The 21372-nt window shown below is 37.5% G+C and overlaps 1 protein-coding gene across 1 annotated transcript in view; it reads right to left on the bottom strand.

Annotated features, from left to right (window-relative positions):
• Positions 1 to 9105: 9105 nt before the first annotated feature.
• LOC110440464 overlaps positions 9106 to 21372 on the bottom strand; it is a 14547-nt gene continuing 2280 nt past the window's right edge. The window contains exons 2-4 of the mRNA XM_021483566.1: positions 18934 to 19137; positions 18328 to 18524; positions 9106 to 17594 (exon numbers count right to left, since the gene is read on the bottom strand). Of these exons, the coding sequence (XP_021339241.1) occupies positions 11314 to 17594; positions 18328 to 18524; positions 18934 to 19115 (6660 nt within the window). The 5' untranslated portion in view covers positions 19116 to 19137 and the 3' untranslated portion in view covers positions 9106 to 11313. The remainder of the gene's footprint in view (positions 17595 to 18327; positions 18525 to 18933; positions 19138 to 21372) is intronic.

The raw sequence follows: 21372 nt of genomic DNA, 5'->3' as shown, positions 1-21372 counted from the left end.
TTTTAAACACAGTATGTCATCATTCCTTTGTTTGGATAGATCACCAATATGAGCTTAATTACATCTAGTGTAGGCAGAGAAGGTCCCTGGCCTTTATCACCACTTTCTAGAAAACCTTCAGGAATGGCTTTGCCTATCATAACTGGTCTCACATCAGTCTCCTCCCCGCCAAGTGCAGGTTTCTCCTTTAGTTCCCCTAAAATGAACATTTAATATACATATCAACAGAAAGCATATGCATAAAAAACCAATTTATATATACCTGGTACACACAAGGTTTGCTGATCATCTATGCAGCACAATATATAAAATATAAAGCTATATTGTGAAGTAAAACAGTTTTATAAAAAAAATGCATTCTCAACACATTTATTGGACGTGAAAAACAACATTGTACAATCAGAAACGATGGATTTCAGGGGGCTAAATTACCGAGTTATCGTGGGGTATTTAAGTTGTATGAGTACACGTATGAAGCTCTCGGCGTGTCACATATGTCTACATGTACGTAGGACTTCGACCGTATAGCTGAATACGACCAGCCCGGACCATACTGCTGTATAAACATTGTTTCACTGACATGCTGTTGTGCATGTGATGATATAATCATTTACGTAAACAATGATATCTCTATATTACTTTATATTTAACAAGATGGTGCCCCTAAAAAGTTCAGTTTATGCATAATCTATGCCAAAATAACAAAAGAAAAGTTTGCTGAATTGATATTTGATATAAAATCCATTACTATCTCGCTAAAGATTGATGAGTCGTATAGAACACGTATAGAGACATATTGGTCAGAAAAGACTTTACCAACGATCAAGCGCAAGGATGTTTTACAAAAAAGATTGAAAAACAACAATTGCAAATCAATGAATCACATGCTCAAGTTTCAAACTGATGAAGTTCCCGATCGAATTCAGGGTTTATGTACTTTATACTATTCATCAGTCTCAATACTATTATGTACCACGTATTTAGATTAAGTCTAAGTTCGTGGATGGTGTACGTAGAAAAATGAGTTCCCGAGCTTTTTGAGCATGCAACAATCGCAATACTTTTTATGGTCGTTGGTACCGGTGACTATGAACTAGCCGCGCACGCGCAAAATTTCAAGCGGGAATTGTCAACATTTGATAAAGCTCTAAAAGTTAAAAGTTCCCAAAACATGTGTGCCAGAAAACCGACTTTTGTTTTTACTTCTACGAATGATATGTCAACAATACCGCAGGAATCGCTAAAAATATGAAAATACCGACGGTATTAAGCATTAAGCTTAATTAAAAGTTATTTTTTATCTTATTTTTATTTATAAGTCTACAAATAAAAACGCAGTATTTATATGTTTTCAAACACATTACATATATATAGTCACACGAACATATATTACGGACAAGAGTCCGTAGCGGTCTGGTAACTTCTACAAAGAATGGAACTGAAAAAAAAATCATCCGTGGAACTGAAATAAAATCCTCCACTCTGACGAGGAAAACAACAAACAATAAAACAAAAAAATGCAATATAATCCGGGGTGGCCGTGTTCAGCTATGCGAAGTCCTTATATATGTGTGCACACATGTGTGATACGCTGTAAATTTTCATACTCTTACATGTACATCGTAAAATTTATCTCACGATAACTCGGTCAATGTTTTCAAATATCAAACTGAAATTTGGTATAAAAGTGTGTTATAGTCATATGAATAACATATCGTCTGATGTTGCTTACTTTTTTAGATTAATTTTAGGGATATAGTTTGAAGACGCTTCACGATCTGTAAATTTCTTTATGCACATGTGCAACGCCGCCAATCGTAAACATTCAATTCGTCATTTCTATGTCATTTTTTCAAATATCGACCTGAAGTTTGGCACATAGGTGTTCATAGTCATATGAAAAATATATTTTCTGATGTTGCTTACTTTATAGGTTAATCTTAGAGGTAAAGTCTGAAGACGCTTCACGATCTGCGGCGTTCAATTCGCACACGTGTGCCACGCCGCCAATCGTAAAAAATAAATTCACCATAACTCGGTCGTTTTTTCATATATCTAGCTAAAATTTGGAGTATATATCAATAAAAGTCTTGTTCATAACATATCCTCTGATGTCACTTACTTTAGTAAGAGTTTTTAAAGATATTGTCTAGTGACGTTTTCTTAACTGTACAGGTTATTACACGCACGTGCCACGCCGTAAAATTCAATTCATCATAACTCGGTCAATTTTTCAAATATCAAATTGAAATTTGATATAAAGGTGTATTATAGTCATATTAACAACAAATCTTCTGATGTCGCTTACTTTATTCGGTATTTTTTATAGATTTTGTCTGGCGACACTTGTTGTCACTTGCAGACGCTTTCTATTCATTTAAAGCATTTGGTCATTTATCTCATTATACAATAAAAAATACACATATTTTTCTTAATGTTTACATACCTCATATTTAACAGCATGTTTTTCTTTCTTCTGAGTGTTCCCTAGCTGCGATAACGTAGCTTTCTGACGACAACATTTTTTTAATCGGGGCAGAGGAGGCCGGGTATTAATATTAGTACTAAGTGTTCTCATGCATCCGAAGAACTGCATTAAAAATGCACCCTTACATTCTCGAGATAATGCACATTGATATTATTAAAGTACAGAAAACATGACTAGTCGATTGACTTATTTGTGTTTTGAAACTGCAAGTCACATTGTATAAATGTAGACGTGCAAGTTAGCCTGCACCCCCTTGTCCCACACGCCAGAACCTGGCCAACATTTAGCACGATTACTAGCCGAAGAAACGGGAAAGAAGTGACTGAACAGATCGTCTAGCTCTGCAGCTATCACACTATCACATAAATTCATATAAATTGGGTGGAAGATAGGCTGCTACATGTCACAAGTTTAAACGCAGCCACCGTGTCTGTCATCTTCCGTAGCGAATGTAAACAATCTACCGGAAGTGTGCGCTCCAGAAAACGGGAAATCCCTGTCGCTTGGATATTTAAGTCAATTTGATTAATTATTGATATCTAAAGTGTATGATATTGTTTGAATAATTAAGAGATAGCTTTCTAGTTTCAGTAGTTACATTATATGTATATGTTTTGGGAATAATACAAGTTATATTGTACATTTTTGTAAAGCAAGTGAGATTTCCGTTTCGCGCGAAACAGAAAAGAGTAGAAATATGACGTCTGTCGGAATTCCCGTTTTTCTCCCTTTTCATTAGCTAGAAGTTCAGGACCCAAATCCCAGCCGGCGGCTCAATTATATAACCCAGTATTGTTTTTGGTAATTTTCATCATCATCATCATCATCATCATCATCAATAGTGTCATCGTTATCATCATCATGCGCCATCTTCTTACATCATCACCATCATCATCGTCATCATCATCATCGTCAACAACGAAATATTGCCACCATCATAATCATCGTCATATACCATCATCTTGTATGTAGCATTGACATCATTATCATCATCAAGAGTGCACAGTGTATTAAACTATCAAAATCAGTCATCATCATCATCATCCACAATCAGTATCGTTATCTATACACATTCAATATATCATCTATACACATTCAATATATCATCTATACACATTCAATATATCATCTATACACATTCAATATATCATCATCATTTACCATCATCTTACATCATCATCAACAACATATCAGCATATCCTCTACAATGAATTATCATCATCACCATCATCATAATCATCATATATCATCATCTTACATCATCATCCTCAATAAGTATGATCCACAGGTCCTATCAAAGACTGTTGGAATGTGTGCACGTTATACTTTCTGGGAAATGCTTTAAAGCAAACTTCATCAAAACTATCTTGTAAACATGTCTAATAAGAAGTTAGTTGTTTGCTGATTAGTCCGAATTATTCTGACGTTTTATCAACTTTTTTCATATCGGTCTGTCGTCGATTAACGACAGACCGATATGAAAATTGTCGATAAAACGTCAGAAGAATTCGGACTATTTGCTGTTTTAACTGCTAGCATGTCTGTAACCAAAATAAGCATTTTTCATGGAATACGGTAAGAGAAGTGTTAACGAGCTTCAAAAGGAAGTAACGTGCATTCATTTGACAAATGCATGTCAGCTAGGCCATGTGAGGCTTTTCTTTTTGCATGATTTTGAATAAAAGTTATTGCTTCTGTTCAGTCATGGAATAATTAAAGTACTAATAAAGATTCATGAAAATCCGTGCGCGGGCAGGGTCTATGGGAATTTTAACATAGGCAAGAACCCCACCTTTGTCACGTTCCAGTTGGTATTCATATTGACTATGAATGCCAACTAAATGCTGTTCAGTACTTATATTTACCACTTTTAAAAGTATTTCTTTCTTTATCAGAATGAAGATTTTAGCTGAAATAATTTAAGTGTACGCTGGTGACTGAATGGAACAGTGATACTCAAGGGAGGGTCAGTGGTTATCCACGTATAACGTCACCTAATCAATGGACCATGGCACTCATAGCGGATACGTATAATAGTAGAAAACACGTAGATTGATAAATATGCATTTAAAAAGCCAAAAGCCTTTGAGCTCATGGAAACCATATATCTACGACATCATCTTACTCAGCCGATGTTTTTGTTTCCCGCGTACACTGTGATGATAAAATCACATGTATGGGTAGTGCTTGTATTGTAGTTAGGATCTTCTGCCAAATATTTGGTCCCAGAACACACACTATGCATGAAGTCATCAGTTCCGGCCCGACTAGCGGTTACCCCTATCCTTAAAAGATCGTCTATGTGTAGTTGTGTTGTTTTTTCTTTCTCGTGTAGGTATAAGTCCTGTCTTCGCCATCAATGACCTTAGCTGTTAATAGGACGTTAAACAAAATCAAACAAACAAACAAACAAACAATGACAATGTCATCCAATGTAGATTGTATTCTTCGACTACAAACTCGCTTGCCGATGCCCCCACAAAGTCGCTTGCAAATGCCACCACAACTCCCTTGCGTTATGCCACCACAAAGTCGCTTGCTAATGCCACCACAAACTCACTAGCTGATATCACCACAGGTGTTTAAATGGTGCCAATTAAAGAGATTTGAAAGTATTGATCAATACAAACCAGTGAGGAGTTTTCATCTTAGCTTCAGACTGTTATGATAATACCTAGTTAACTGAAGTCGTATTAAAGAGAGAACGTAACTCGAAATAAAGAGATAACTTATCTCGTAATATTTTTAACGGGATAATACTTGTGCATGTAGGCCTACCCTTTTCGTGTGGTACCTTTTCGTGTGGTACTAACCGGCTTTCGTAGTTTTGCCTGCAAAAGGGTCATGAATCCTTATGGGTAGATTTCCTGTGATCTGGCTGTGTTAAATTTCCAAGGAAGAACAGCTCAAATGTGTTCTACTTTTTTTCTGACTTGCACACTCATTTTTTTTCGCGAAGAGTTAAAATGCGAATGAAATATGTTTATAATTTCTAAAAAAAATCAAAAGATTATAAAGATATCATCTGCACTATGGGGGTGCGATCCCCGGATCTCATAGTTCATAGTTCATAGAGCAGCAGGCTTTTATCATAAACTTTTCTGAAACATTACCGAGATGATTGCAAAAAAGTTATTATACAATTAAACGGTCTGCAAATTAATATTGCCGTTGTTAATAAAATGAAAATAACTAGTGCCTGTATATAGTAGACACGTTGTGGGACACTTAATTACCTCAAAGGGATGTAATTTTCTGATAAATGCTGTCGCAGGGTCTTTGAAATTTGTTACAGTTTATCTATTTTTGGACATAAATAGATGTTTTAGGGGTTTAGATCAACTTTCGGTTAAAAAATGCCACCTAAATCAAATGGTGACCATGAGGTTGGCAGTTTTTAAATCTAGACCCGTAAAAGGGTTATGAGAATTTGCTACAGCTATAGTTGGGTCTTAACTCACTGCAGTCAGTCAGTGTCATTTTATCAAAGCCCATAAAACTTGTAAACTATGAACACCTTTTAGTTTAGGTCAAAATATAGCTGTAACATGTTCAGGTCCAAACAGACCGAAATTCTAACACATTATCAGGTCCCTGTGGATGCTTGATTAATTGATTAGTGGGTTTTACGTCCGCTTCACTACCGAGTAGTTCGGTTATCCAGCAGACGAAGAGCAGAAAGGAAAATGAGTAGAAGGGAATAAAGTATGGCGTAACGAGTAGAGGAGGGGGATAGGTTAGAGAAGGAGCCGTCTATCCTATATATATTAACTGTATAAGTCTAGTTTGTGTAAGACGGCTCCTATGTCTAATAATGCCTTAATTCTCCAAGTTTGGACCGGAAGTGAGGTACTGTGCCGCCGCCAGCCACACAAGATGAATTTGGCTTATTTGGAAGTCCTTCTAAATGTCTTAATAAAGATACCCTAGTTCTAACGGCCTCAAATTTGAACAAAGCTTTCACTATCCTCTGTGTCGGCGTTTACGCGCCTACCCTTTTTCGAAAAACCCAGAGGGATTTTTTCCGTGCGAGATTGGACAGTTCTCACACGGGCCACCATTTATAGTCCCATCCGACGGACTGTTCCCCTGTGGATGCTCATGCGAGTGCCTTTTCTATCGATCTCACTACAGGTTCATTTCTTCACTTAGTATCACAAAATAGCCGTGCATGTACTGGTAACAGTCAAGTGGTTCCTTCGCCATGAATTATTTGTTTGTTTGTTTATGTTTAACGGCCCATCGACGGCTGTGGTCATTTAGGGCCATGCTGATTTATTTATTTATTTATTTATCTTATTTTAACAAACATGTGAATCGCGAAGATAAAATCAGATAAAAATGGTTCATTTTTAAAAGTATTCGCATTGTATGTGTAGATATTAAAATTAATGATAAAAGGGGGTTAAAATAATAAAAGAGATAACGAATAAATGATATGGAATATGCGGTATATATATAACGTCAAAAATGATAAGGTTGGTTAAACTGACATCAATGAATTAATTGACTGTCAATAGAAATATATCCGATCGAGCCCTACAACGGCCACTGACGCTATCCAGTACTTACTTACTGCCCTGTACGCCCAGTGGCGTGTAGGGCAGCAACGAAAAATGAATAAACCTTGCCATAATTAGCCTACTGTTAATTGGCTTCCATTCCATCAGTGATTTTACCATTCCTTTCTTTAGAATAATCGCTACTCCTTCATGGTGTTGCCCATCATTTCTTCCAGAGTATAGTAGAGTTTCTCCAGTTCTAGTTGTTAGACGCTATCCAGTACTTTCTTTTATTTCAGTAACTTGTTGATGTTTGTATATATAGGATCTTACATGAGTTTCATAACGCAGTACATCATATAAATAATGTTCTTAAATGTGATATTTTTGACATGATTTTTTTGCTGGGCACAATTATACGTAAATTATATTGACAATCAATGACGACATAAAATATTATTCTGTTACTAGATAGGCTCCTGATAGCGCAAAAAAGGGTTTCTAGATACAGAACACCTCTCTTTGCATTCATAGGCAAATTGAGTGCTAACTGAAAATGACATATTCTAGGAAGAGTGCTATCGTGAAAACAGTTAAATATTTATATTCACCAATGAAGAAGTAGTTTAATCTGATGGAAGATTTATTTAACGAAATTCTGCATTTAGATATGTTTAACTAGAACACCGGAAGGTCAGCTAGGGCCCAATGTGCCTGACCGTACCCTTTACCCTATGTTCTATTTTAGAAACAACAATCTTGACCTTAGCTTTTTTTCAATCCCTATCCATAGCCTATATGTAGTAACAGTGACCTTGATCTCAGAAGTGTTTTACACCCCTATTGCACATCTGCATACCACCACGGACTTAGATAATCTAATTCTGTGATACCACAGTGGATCACTATGTCTTTTGAATTCCAAGATAAGGACCATAACCTCCCGGTCTATTTTCCGTAACGGTGACCTTTACCGTAATCTTCGAAATTGTAACGGTGACCTTTACTGTAACCTTCGAAATTGTTTTATCCGTTATTGTACATCTACATATTATAGCGACTCATTTTGTCAAATTTCTAAAATATTAGTCTTTTGGATTCAGAGANCCACCCCCCTTTTTTTTGATTATGAGATAAGGACCCTACCCCGGCTATTTCTATTTAAAGTGACCTTGACCTTAGACATTTTTAAACCCCTATTCCATATCTATATATCACACTGTATCACCATGTCAAATTTTAGAAAGATTCCTCTTTTGGATTTCAAGATAATTTTCAGAACGAAAGTATAGAAAGACAGACAGACAGGGTGTGAACTTGTTCCCTTTCCTTAATATTTGGTGAAAATACATCTTTGCTAGCCAAGGGATAAGATCTGGTACTATCCAATCTGTAGCCACAACGTAGGTAGACTGAATCATACCAGATTATAACCCTTGACAAGCCAAGATGGTGAAAATACTATTAATGATAATTCCATATCAAAACTTTAAGGACTTTCCTCAATGACATACAATATAATAATTCATGGATAAATTAAGCCACTTAAGAATACATTGTAAAAAGAAGTGTACTAAAAAACATATTTCTTAATTCTTGATAAATCCAATAATGAGTGTAGACTACAACAACCTGGTAATATAACAATTATTAAAGCTTGGATTATTATTTACAAGAATACAGGTTTCTCTATATATTCCTATGACATTTTGACTTTTATCACAGTGAATTTGAGGAAAGTAAGTTTCATCTACTGGTGTAAGTCAAACTTGGTTTGTTTGTGCTTTACGTCTTATTAACAGCTATGGTCATTTAAGGACCACCAAGTTTTAATGGTGGAGGAAAACCAGAGTACCTGAAGAAAAAACAATGACCTGTAGCGAGTACCACTGGCCCCACATACTCCTTGACCCCCGACCCAGTGGTGAGGGGCTAGCTATAGTGATCCTAGACGGTCAGACACCTTAAATTGGGCACTGAAGCCCCACACTGTAAGGAGGAAGGCCATCATGTCACATTTTCACCACTAAAATCGTTTAGAGAAGCTTAAGACATACACACATCCTCTTTATGACAATGACAAAGAACAGCCAGTACTATATTACATAAATCACGATTTTTAATCACCAAAGTTACAAATGATAATCATTTAAAAGCATTAAATATCTTTATATACATGTACAGTTTTGTAATATAGAAACATGTCTGAAATGAACAACAGCGCAATGAACAAATTCACTTGGAAAACAAACATAACATACATATTTATATAAGAATTTACGCTATTGGACCTATAGCCAAAGTATGGGATAAGGTTCAATAATTATTCAACACCAGCAACAGTTATTCTACAGGCCTCAAAACTAGTTGTATCACGCTGGAAATACATGTGTTATATACCACGGCCCAGTTGTTCAGACGTTGATTAGCTTAATGTGAGTGATTAGTGTAAATTATATTTTTACTGTTTATATACACAAGCAATAACAGTTAAATTTTCCAGATAACAAATATTTCAGAAGAGTAAAATTACATGCAAAATATTACAAGTTTTTACAGTGTCTACTGACCCAATTATTAGAGACTTAAAAATGTTGTTAAACAGTGATCAACCTTATCACCTTTTCAAAAACTTGACCCAGTTATGTAAGCAAACAACCATACTAAATTTTCAAGTGTCATGTTGAGGTTTTGCGAGGGATAAACCATCTTTTCTAGGCAAGTGTTCGCTTCGTATACACTATAGAGAATACTAAGCAAACACTTGTCTAGCAAAGATGGGGATAAACATGATATTTGCTGTTCTAATGACCTTGAATTACAAGTCCCTAGAGTATACATGCACAATCTGTAAACAACAGCCCAGAATTCTCTTTTAAGGATCCTCATCCCACTACACTGTGTTTTTATATTATATACAGTGACCTCCCCTTAATTTGGTTTTAGAAATAATTGTAGCACAGATGAGCCTGGACACTGTCGCTGTCCAGGTGGTAGCTCTATAGGTTAGAGCAATAATATAACAATCTGTAGTCTAGGGTTCGAATCCCAATCTAGTCCGGCTGAAATTTTTCACTCAGAAATTAATGAATTTTCCCCCAACAAAGTCCAACAAGGTCTGGTTACCTCTTTTTTCGGAAATTATTTATCAAAGCTGTAGTCATAGCCCGAAAAAAACGTTCCCAATGTTGTGCCACAGTTTCTGGCAGTGGTATATATGGGTATCCATAACTAAATCAGCTGTAGCCCCGGAAAACCTTGGTAACCTTTGGCCTTATGTAGAGACCTGGGTTCTGAGCATGATTTTCTTTAAACCTTGCTTTTACAAGCAATATATCGTATACAACTAGACTTGAAGATGAGTTTTTTTCATGGATTATATCTATTGACACAGTGTTAGTGAACCATCTAGTCAATACTGTCTGCAGGTAATAGGGAATTTTACTTTAGTGGGTTTGACTTATGAAAGAGGAAAAGAAGATTATCCCATACAGTACCCAGGTCACTATGTATGTGGACTCCAGTGTACATGAGATGGGTTTCAGCCCAAGACTACTTGGGTCAACAATATGAATTAAAAATTATATTAAGGCAAGATATTTCAATATTACATACAAGTTTGGGAATTCAGTGTGACATACAAGGTACATTGTAGTATATAAGAAATGCCCCAAGATAAAAAGTACAATGCTAATTGTTTTTTAAACAATTAATGCACTTTGATGTTTGAAGTCTTAACAAATTGCATAATTATTTACAACAGTGTGATTTTCACATTTGTTTTTTATGTGGCAAGGTGAACACATTAAATCAGGAAACAATAATGAACCAATAAACTGTGAATAATAGGTCAAAGGAAAACACCACTATAATGTTGCCTTCACTGTGAATTTTGATTTTACAGTTAGTGATATTAACATACTGAAACATTATGAAAACTGTTGTTTAATCATAAACACAGTTATTCAAATCACAGGGACCTGATAGTTTTTTACAGCTATATCTGGGCCTAAACCAAGGTGTCCTCGGAGTAATTTTGCTTGTTTTAGGGGCTTACACTTTAGATCAACTCCCAAAATGTGTAAAACTACTCTGGACTCCAAATATAGCTGTAACAATTTATCAGTTCCCTGTGACTCCAATTATATAAATTGTACACCCTGGTTTGGTTTTAGTAAAATTAATAACAAAAGTTGATGCTTATTGCTGTTATAATTATTTCCAGGAAGGAAAAACATTGTCCATATTTTGTAAAAAAAATGAATTTATCGAAGCTGAATTGTATACCTTCCAATGCCGACTATGCATCTAATATTGTAAATATTACTTTGTCATAGGAATGATGACATTCACAAATTCCTCTCCCTCCCCCATTTGAAGTTGTAGGTGACTGAGAAGCTGTGCTGCCTGCTCATGTTCTAGGGTAATGACACTTGAACCTTCCAGGTCGTTGTCATCGACCGCGTCTTGTTCATTCGTAAATACTTTGATGTTTATACCTCCCACAGGGTTGGACTGGTGTGTGTCCACATGTTCATTGAGCTGCTGTAGTAGATTAAACACTTCTCCACAAATGTCACATTTATACATGGAATGCGGAATATTCTCGTTATCGCCATGTGGCGCATTGGTCTCCTCAATAATAACGTTATCATCTGCAACGCTCTCATCATTTCTATCTCTATGGGCCGAATACATATGCCTGTTAAGGGTGTCCTTGTAGAAAAAGCCTTTCTGACATATTTGACAGTAATGGCGCATACTTCCTGGGAGCTTGTTGTGTTTCTCCGTTTGGTGTTTCCTATCCAAGTGTGTCCTTAGTGACCTTGTTGACCTAAACACGCGTTGGCAGACGTCACACTGAAACGGGAACTCCTTTTCATCCTTCCCGTTTCGACAGTTAGCTCGATGATTTATGAAGTCCTTCTCCAACTGGAACTGTATCCCACACACGGTACACTTGTGTGGTTTATGTTCAGGGTGGGTGTTGAGATGCGCCTTGTACGACGTTCTAAAGCTAAACGTTTTGTTACAGTACTCGCACTGAAATGGTTTCTCTCCTGTGTGTACAACCCTGTGTCTCTCCATCATGTGAGGAAGCTTGAAAACCTTGCCACAAAAGTCACACTTACGACTTTTCTTCGGTGGCCGTTTTGATTTCCGATTTTCATCACTGTGTGCGTTCCGGAGGTGCCACTTTAGATGCCGCAGGCTTTTTCCGCAAATGTGACATACAGTTTTGCCCTGTCCAGCTGTATGATGGAACTTTTGATGGCGCCGTAATCCAGTCAGGGTACTTAACTGTAGGCCACACTGTTTACATGAAAACAGTTCCGGATTTTCATGATATTTTATATGTCTATTGTAGTTGATCCGAGAGGTGAATTGCTTTGCGCAATATGGACAAAGCATTTCTTCCTGGTTGTGATTTTTCATATGATCAGCCAAACATGACCTGGTTTTCAAAAACTTCTTGCAGATTTCACATTGCAATACTTTATGATGCTCATCATAATGGTTTCGTGTATGCCTTAGAAAGTTTTTCATAGTGACGATATTTCTCCCGCAAATTAAACACTCGTGACTATCGTTGCCCTTTGAATACGAAGAGCTGTGTACGGACATGTGACTCTTCAGTCCGTTCATATTGTCAAATACCGTTCCGCAGATTGAACAGCGACAGCCATGAGACTTGTGTCTGTCCAGGTGGCTGAGGAGGTCGGGTCTATTTCGCCAGACAGTGTTACAGATGATGCAAGGATGGACTCTTTTGTCATCGTAAACTTGTCCCTCATGAGCATCTGATAAGTGACTTTGAAAATCTGTCAGTGTGATGAAATCCTGGTGACACTCTGTACATCGATATACCTTGACGCCATGAAATAGAGTCATGTGACTCCGCATTTTTTCAACCGGTACGAACAGGCCACATACCTCACATGAAATCTTTCCTTTCCTCGTCTTACTCCGATTTGAGTTTCCACTTTCAAAATCGAGTGTATCACTCTCTCCTACTTCTTCATGCCCATCAGAGTCGGTCAACTCAATATGGCCTTTCTTCTCTTGTTCTTGGTCGGTTTCATGTCTTTCATCATCGATGCGTGCACCTCCTTCAATGACTTGGTTTTCTGACATAACTTGCAATTGGTTTTCTATTTTGTTGGCTGTGGAAGATGTAGCTGCCTGTGCCAACACTTCCATTCCACTTGTCATTTCTTTCCCTTTAATTTCTGCACAAGGTATAGTCGAGTCATTGTTCATAACTGCTTTGTTATCAGTCACTCTATTTTCTGACAAATTTTCATTTGCAGCTTGTTCTCCTGCAGCAGACTCCTTTAGATTTCTGTCCGTTACAGACACGACAATGGGGTAAGGTTTGTCGTCCTGTATTTCGTCCATATCAACAACAATGCTTAGCATGCTTTTATCATGTACCTTGTTGATGTGCTCCGATAGGTGACTGATGTAGTAGAACGCCTCACCACATCTTCGACAACGCCATCTTACAGCTTGACGATGATAGAGTCTATGATATGAGGCGTGTTTATAGTTACTGAACACCAGAGGGCAGGTCTTGCAGACATATTCTTTCTTTTGAGAAATTGGATTTGAACACTTATAGACATGTATTTTCTGTTCCCTTGAGGTGGCCACAGGATGTTCAGTATCTAAGGAGTCTGTATTTGATTGAGAACCAGCCGCTACGTCCATTATATTTTCCTGACATGTTGGTTCCCCAGCTTTGTTACTCAAAGCAATTTTAGATTTTAGCAAAGAGACCATCTTCTGAGATTTTTTTGCTGTACTGGATGGCGATCCTGTGCATCCTATTTGATCCAGGTGCCTGAAGTAACTTGGATCTGTATCGACAAATTGAGGGTCAAACTCCTCATCCATGTCTGTAACGCTATCTTCTTGTCGACAATTGAATGAGTATCTCCTTCCAAAATCCTCAAAGTCTGTTAATTTTGTATCCACTTCTTTCATTCTTCCGAAACTGTCAATGACAAAGGTCAACTTCTCATCTTCACCTGTAGTTAGGATAATACCTTTGCACCCACCACTTTTCTGAAGCACCAAGCTCTCTTGCATCGTTTCCGTAAGTGCGGGGTGCCATCCTTTGACATGTCTGCGCGCCTCTGCCATCGTCTTGTAGTGTCGCCCACAAAACACACAAAGCCAATCACGCTCTGGACGAATGGTTCCCTCTGATAGCCCCTCCCATTCGTCATTTTTGCGTAAGAAGTGCCGGGCCCATGGGCCATTGATGTCATGCACATGGGCCACATGCTGAACTCCAATCAGTTTATTTGCCATCCCCTTCCGACATCTGTTACATTCCCACGGTTTCTTGTCCTGTGAAATAGCATTTCCTTCCTCATGGCGGTAATTTTCACAGTTCAGGAAATAGATATTGGCATGAGTTATGTTCAGTTCCTCTGATGAATTAATCAAGGGTATTTCTTGTTCGTCATCAATGATTTCTGCATCTGATTCTACATTTTCGTTATCAAAAAAGCTGAATGTCTTTTTATCCCACTCACTGATTTTCTGTTTTAAACTTGGTACCTTTTCTGGATCAACTTCCCTGATTCTTCCCTTGGAATCAATGTGATAGCTTCTTGTAATCTCTTCAGGAAGGGATAGCACGATCATTTTTGAGCCGTCAGACTTTTTCAGAAGTACATCAGAAACCATGGTGTCCGATACATCAGGATGGCAATCCTTAATATGTTGAGAGGCTTGCACTTGGCTCATGTAGTCTCGCCCACAAAGTACACAAATCAGGTCACGATCTAGATGGAATTCGTCCTCAATTTTCTGTGTCTTAGACCCTTGTTCAGGAGCAATTTGTCGTACATGATACCTTGCCCATGGTCCATAAATCTCATGAGGGAAGCGCATATGCCGTAATGCAGCCTTTTTAGTAGGAACTTTCTTCCCACATTTGATACACTTCCAGAGTTTTTGTGTTTCGTTGTAAGGGTCTAATTCTTCTTCATCCTCCGTCTCAGTCGGAATCTCAATGTCATCCTTGTCTTCGTCATTAATGGTGTAAACCTCAACTTTGGTAGCAAAGAATTTTTTGTTTAATTCTTCTTGCCATTTCTCTTGAATTACATAGGACTTGGCATCCTCGCGTGCTAATCCATGTTTTAGAATCAAATGTCTGTGAACATCACACTTATGAAAGTAGGAAACGGGGCACAATCCACACCTCCAGGGTTTGTTGTGTCCATGTTTGAATCTCCCACGGCCAGAAATAGCTCCCTTCTTTGAAAGCTCCATCCCTGTGACCTCACAGTTCTTTGAGCCCAAAGACTCTACGGATTTTACGGTGTCTGATCCTTCTTCCTGTGTAGGTCTCACAATGTCTCCAGCCTCTCTGTCATTTGCATCTTCATTTTCATCCCCTGGCCTCGTTATAGTTTCTGTCTCACGATCTACTAGGATACGAATTATGTTTGCTTTGATGTCACAGTCAGCCACAATGTGTTGCTTGACAATGTGTCTCCTCACAGCAGAATGCGAGACGTAGACAACCTCGCAAATTTTGCATTTCCATTTCTGTACTTTAGTCAGGAAGTGCTGTTTTACGTACCTCATCATCCTACGCCGTTTTAGTCTCTCTCCTTGAATCTGTTCGTCAGTCTTTTTCGTTTTTTTTGCATTTCCTGTCCTGTTCACATCACTATTCGATAGCCAGTAATCTTCGTTCGATTCCACCAATTTTAGGTCTTTCTTGATGTAGTTGAGAGCATCTGTTTTGGTTTTTTCATGTGTCATACGAACGTGCGTTACAGCATTGTTTTCTCTACTAATTTGCATATTACAAATCGTACAAGTATATGATACTTCTTCCCTGGTCTTGAAATAATCATGCAGACCCATTTTAGTGGTCGTCTTCACATTTTTCTGTGTCACAAACTTAATAACTCTTTTCGCCATACACTGTTCAATTTGGTCTGCATCTTTAATTTTGTGTTCCGTTGTAATGTGGATCTGCATCTCACTTTCTGTGTATTTCACTTCCTTACATTCTTTACAAGTCCATATCCCTGGCTTGACAATTATTTCATTAGATTTGCCCTTCTTACTTCTATTCCTAATCCGTTTGACTTTTGGAGGAGGTATGACACACTTGTCTCCATCCGTACCTTTAAAATGAAGAAGCTTCATGTTCCTTCCCTTGACAGACTGCCTTTTACTTTCCTTTGCTTTGGCCTGTAATTGTTGAGCTTTTACATCACTAGCTTTCAGAAACACCACTTTCTTTTGTTTACTGTTGGTGTTCCGATCTTTGCTGGAGCGTACAAGTAAAACCTTTTTACCTGTTAACAAGGATTGTCCTCCAGTTATGATTCTGTCTTTTCTTGAACCGTATTTTCTGCTAATTAATACAGTTTTTTTGGCTAAGGTTCCTGATCTAATTCTTGTTGTCATCCTTTGTGTGGTCACATTTGTTTTCTTTTTAACGCCATCTTCATGTCTGGTTCGAGAACCAGGTCTGGGAGACGTTGTAGCTTCTTCATCATCCTCATTGTCAAAATGTTCATCCTCATCAAGAAATTCTTCATTATCATCATCATAACCATCTGCAAATCTGTCTTTTCTGCTCTCAAGTTTATCAGAAGTACTCATGACTGTTCGACCGTCCTTATCATCTGCATCATTTTCAGAAATTTGGTCAATGTCCTTCCTGCAGGAAACAAGGATATTTGTTGTCTTTTCTTTTTCTGATACTTTTTGATTTCCAATATGATAAGACTGGTCAAAGGTAATTTCCCCTTCTTCATCAGAGTCAGAATCCAGCCCAAGTTCATTGGGGTCAGTGTTTGTGGATGCTTCCCTTTGCATCGGTGGTTGCTTCTTACCACCACCACCACCACCACCACCAACAATGATATCTGTTCCATCAACACCTTCACAGGATTTCTGAAGTATCTCTGTTCCAGCTCCACAACTTCCAATAACAACGATCTTCTTAAGTGATTTTGATACACTCTGTTTGTCCACAGATGTTTCTGTGGTCCTTCCTTTTGGTATGTCTCCACTTTGATTTTTCTGCTGTCCGATACATGTCACATCTTTTATTGATATGGATGTATTTGTTTTTTTAAGTTCAGTCGATGAGTTTCCTTTTGCCTGTCTTCTGCTTAAAACTACTTGACTTTTTGATGTTTCAGTTGACAGGTTGCCTGTAGACAATTTCCTTGGCCTACCTCTGCCCCTTTTTTGCTTTGCCCCTTCATCAGCCTCAACATTTTTAGATGATTCAGAAGATTGAGTTCCAGAAGATTTTCTTGGCCTTCCTCGTCCTCTCCCTTGTCGTTGGCTAACACTTTCATTCTTTATGGAACTTTCAATGTTTTGAATTTCAATCTTTGAAGTTCCAGTAGGCAGTGATTTTGGCCTCCCTCTGCCTCTCCCTAGCAACTGTTTTGAATTTGAATCATTTTCAAATTTTCTTGATGCTTTTTCTGGTATGTCATTTTTTGAATTTCCTAATTTTCTCTTGGCATATTTTCTTCCCGATCTTGTCTGGGTCACAAACTGTTGAGTGATGTTTGAGGGTCTTTGGTCCTTGGTTCCTACCTCAGTACCTGTAAGAAAATACATCAGTATTATTCAAATTGAATCTACCAAGACTTGATTTTGAACTGGAGAAAAAAATAGCTAATATTACTATGACCAGTTACTAATTTCCCAGCAATCTGAATATTTTTTCCTTTGAGAAAACAGTAAACTGTTATATTTTCCCCCTGTCAATATTGTTTTTTGTCTGCTGGTCATTTAAAACAAATAGCACTGCCTCCCCCTTCCATCTCTTGTCTATCCAGTTTTTTCTTATAAGTACAAGTTAATGGTCAGAGTCATAATCATTGTTGTGTGTCTCAAAATCTTGTTCTGTGACCTATGGAAACCGGTGCTTTGACAGGGTTTCGGCCACATTGTGGAACAGATTACCATCTGCTATTAGAAAGTCTAATATGTATCCTGGCCAAATTTGAGAAGGACATCAAAACTCACCTCCTCACTTCTGCATTTTAGACTATTTGCACAGACGTCATGTAAATATCACACTTTATTTATTTAAATTCATTAATGTATAATGGTGATTGTAAGCCCATTTTGTTTCACAATTATAACTAATACTACTATCCATATGTTGTAAAGCGCTTTAGAGTAATTTTACAAATTATATAAGGCGCTATATAAATGCTGTATATTATTGTTGGCTGTCCTCATATGGCCCTGGCTAGACCACAAAAACACAAACCAATAAATGGCCTGTTAAATGGCTCAAGTCAATCCTCTTTTCTCAAATTAATTTACCTTTTTCCTGTCGAAATGCGTTGACAGGAGTACTAGGTATTTTCCCAGGCAATGTGATGATACCAGCTTCTGTGCCCAACTCCTTCTCTTCTGTTGGGACCTTTATTGGTGTTGACATCGCCAAAAATTGTACATAATTTTCTGCTTCTGTCACTTCCTGTTTTTTCTTCACAAGAGTGTTCATGGCATTGTAGCACCTGAAACAGTGAGGAATGATCGAATATAGTTTGGCGTATGTTTTGGCTTGAAATTCTAGCTAGAAAAACCCCTCAATTCAGACAATAAAATAAATTCCAGAAAAACTACTCTCTAAGTGGATGCATGATATATAGATGCCAGCCCATTCCATAAGCTCACAGACTGTGTTATCTTTCTACAACTTGAACTAATTAAATACCAGTGGTTTTGTTACCTCAACTGTACAACAGCCTGTTTCTTTATGAACGGGGAAAATATATCATTATTTGTATTGAAATTGGAAAAATATTCCTCAGTTTTTGGTCATTTTGGGAAAATAAGGCACTTTTCAGCTTTAAACAGCCTGTATTCGGCAGTAAAACTGAGCTAATAAAATCACTGAATACTAACAGCAATACTAAACTGTACCTGTCACAGATGAAGCCATTCGAAGAATTTTTAAATTCCTCTGCTCTGTCTGGGATATACTCTATGAGTACGTTCCTAACAGTGGACATCAGGATCCAGTGTTCCAGAGAGTGGTTGGTCCCACACAGTCCATGGCAGAGAGTACAGGTAAGCATCTCTGCCTCCTCTAAACGGTCTGCCATTGTGGAAAATATCTTGCTACATCTGTAATAAAAGTAATGGTTGTAGTGTTGGGTATTGCCTTAATTTTTATAATGATGTATCACAATATTTTGAAATGAAAGAACGTTGCAGTCCATATTTCAATGCATATGTTGTTTATCAGCTAGTACAGCATTAACTTCATGCCATAGCTATAGGTGATAAATTAACATCTGTATTTTAACATTTATAACATTCGTTAAACACCGATTACAAATGTATGCTATAAAACCCCAGCTCTTTCCCTCATACAACATTTAACTTAAATTAATAAGAAATCATAAGATCAGTAGATAATTATGCTTAATGTCATGATTCTTAATGTCACATTCTGGTTAATATCATGTTTCTCAATATTCTCTCTAGAATAGATCATTCTAGAACTATTAGAATAGTGTATAATTTCTTTGTTAAAGATCATGTGATTTGACATGAAATTTTAGCGATCATGTTCATATGTCCAGTTTCCTCAAATTAGACTGGCTTCCTGTCTCTGTGATTATCACCAATTTTCCAATCTATGTACATTGACTCGAGCAAGTCTAGTAAAATGTAGATGGAGTGTCTCAGGATTAATTAAGGTCAGACCTAGTAATCTGATGCTGCTTTCAGGCGAGCCTTGACAAAGCCTTGCAAGGCCTGCATAAATATTTGCAGGACCGCCAGGATATATACCCGAAATTGTTGAATTTTTAAACAGACAAACCGGTTGTTCCGCATAAACGAACAGGCCCCAGGTAACCTTTAAGACCCTGCTAATAACTAGAACTGACGCTAAAATGGCAAACTTAACCCCACATCTGAACCTAGAACTGCAGGAATAGTTCTTTGAAAATATCTTTAAATAAACAAGGCAAAGTATTGCATGGGAATTCACAGACCCAAACCAGTGATGATTTCTTTGAACATCTATCTTAGAATAAAGGTCACAGTGACATACTTCTTGTACGTCGCAATCCCCAAGCCAAGAAACACTTGCATGCCAAATCTGATTTAATACTCTGGGTGAAATAGTATAGAAGATATACCCTAGACAACATTTTTTAAATGTTGAGGTCCAAGGTCAAACCATATATAGGTCACAGTGACCTACTTATGTTCTTAATTGACACTCCACTGTCTAATGATGTACTCCTATAACATAAGAGGCTGTTGGTTGGCCTTTTTTCTATTGTATATGATTTTGCGGACTGCGCCTGTCAAAAGTATCTCGCTGTGTAAACCTCTAACACTGTTGGAGATGAAGGCGACTGTATCATATGTACAATTAAAATCTGCCATACCTGTGTACTTTTATTCCAAATCTAGTTATTTAATTTCTCCAGGTGAAATCGTGTAGATATTATGCCCAAGACCAAATTTTGGCTAGATTTCATTAAAAGGTGTGTAACTCCCATAGAAATGGTCGGATTAAAGTTTTCAATGCAAATGCAAAACTTCAGAGAGAGTGGACTGCCTCAGTGAAGTTTCATGTAATTTGGCTGAAAACTGTACTTTAGGAGCTGAGTTGTCTAAACAAATTGTTTCCACAGACAGGCGGACAAACAACTGGATTCCAGTGTGGCAGATTTTAATTGTACATACATGTATATAGGGTTATGGTGGCCTTCTAGCGTTGAGCTAGAGGGAATTTCCCTTTAGTTCAGTAATAGATCATCTGACTAGGAAGTATGTGATTGCAGGTTCAATCCTTAGTGGAATCACACTACTCTCGTTCCTGTTACAAATGGTGTCTGTGACCTTCACTTGTGGGGACAGGGAGTTAAAACCAGGGTTGTGGTGTTCGAGGGCAAACTACATATAACAAGGTTACCGCGAGCGGTATATAATACGCCCGTCACACATTGAATGAGCAGTAGTTTGTATGATTGAAATATATGAAGTATTTGTGAGTAATTGATATTGAAAGAGAAATCCTTCAACATAACTGGTAGATCAATGAGTGCAATTCAACATCATGGAACACATGCATCGCATTAATGAAACCAAGGGGAATAACTCCAATAATTACGGTCGGATAATGGCGGTTATCGAATTTGTCCGAGGTTTCATGGTAATTAACCTTGTTGTGAAGTTTGAAGTTAATCTGTTAATAATTACTTGAGATATCGAGCGGACACTGTTTCGACAAGTCCATAAAGGAGCATAACTCAACAAATAATGGTCGGATAATGGCGGTTATCAAACTTGTCCGAGCTTTCATGGTAATTAACCTTGTTGTGAAGTTTGAAGTTAATC

Source organism: Mizuhopecten yessoensis, unplaced genomic scaffold (assembly GCF_002113885.1).
Source record: "Mizuhopecten yessoensis strain PY_sf001 unplaced genomic scaffold, ASM211388v2 scaffold11183, whole genome shotgun sequence".
Taxonomy (NCBI): domain Eukaryota; kingdom Metazoa; phylum Mollusca; class Bivalvia; order Pectinida; family Pectinidae; genus Mizuhopecten; species Mizuhopecten yessoensis.
Note: the sequence above shows the minus strand (reverse complement) of the source record. Positions and strands in the feature narration are given on the sequence as shown.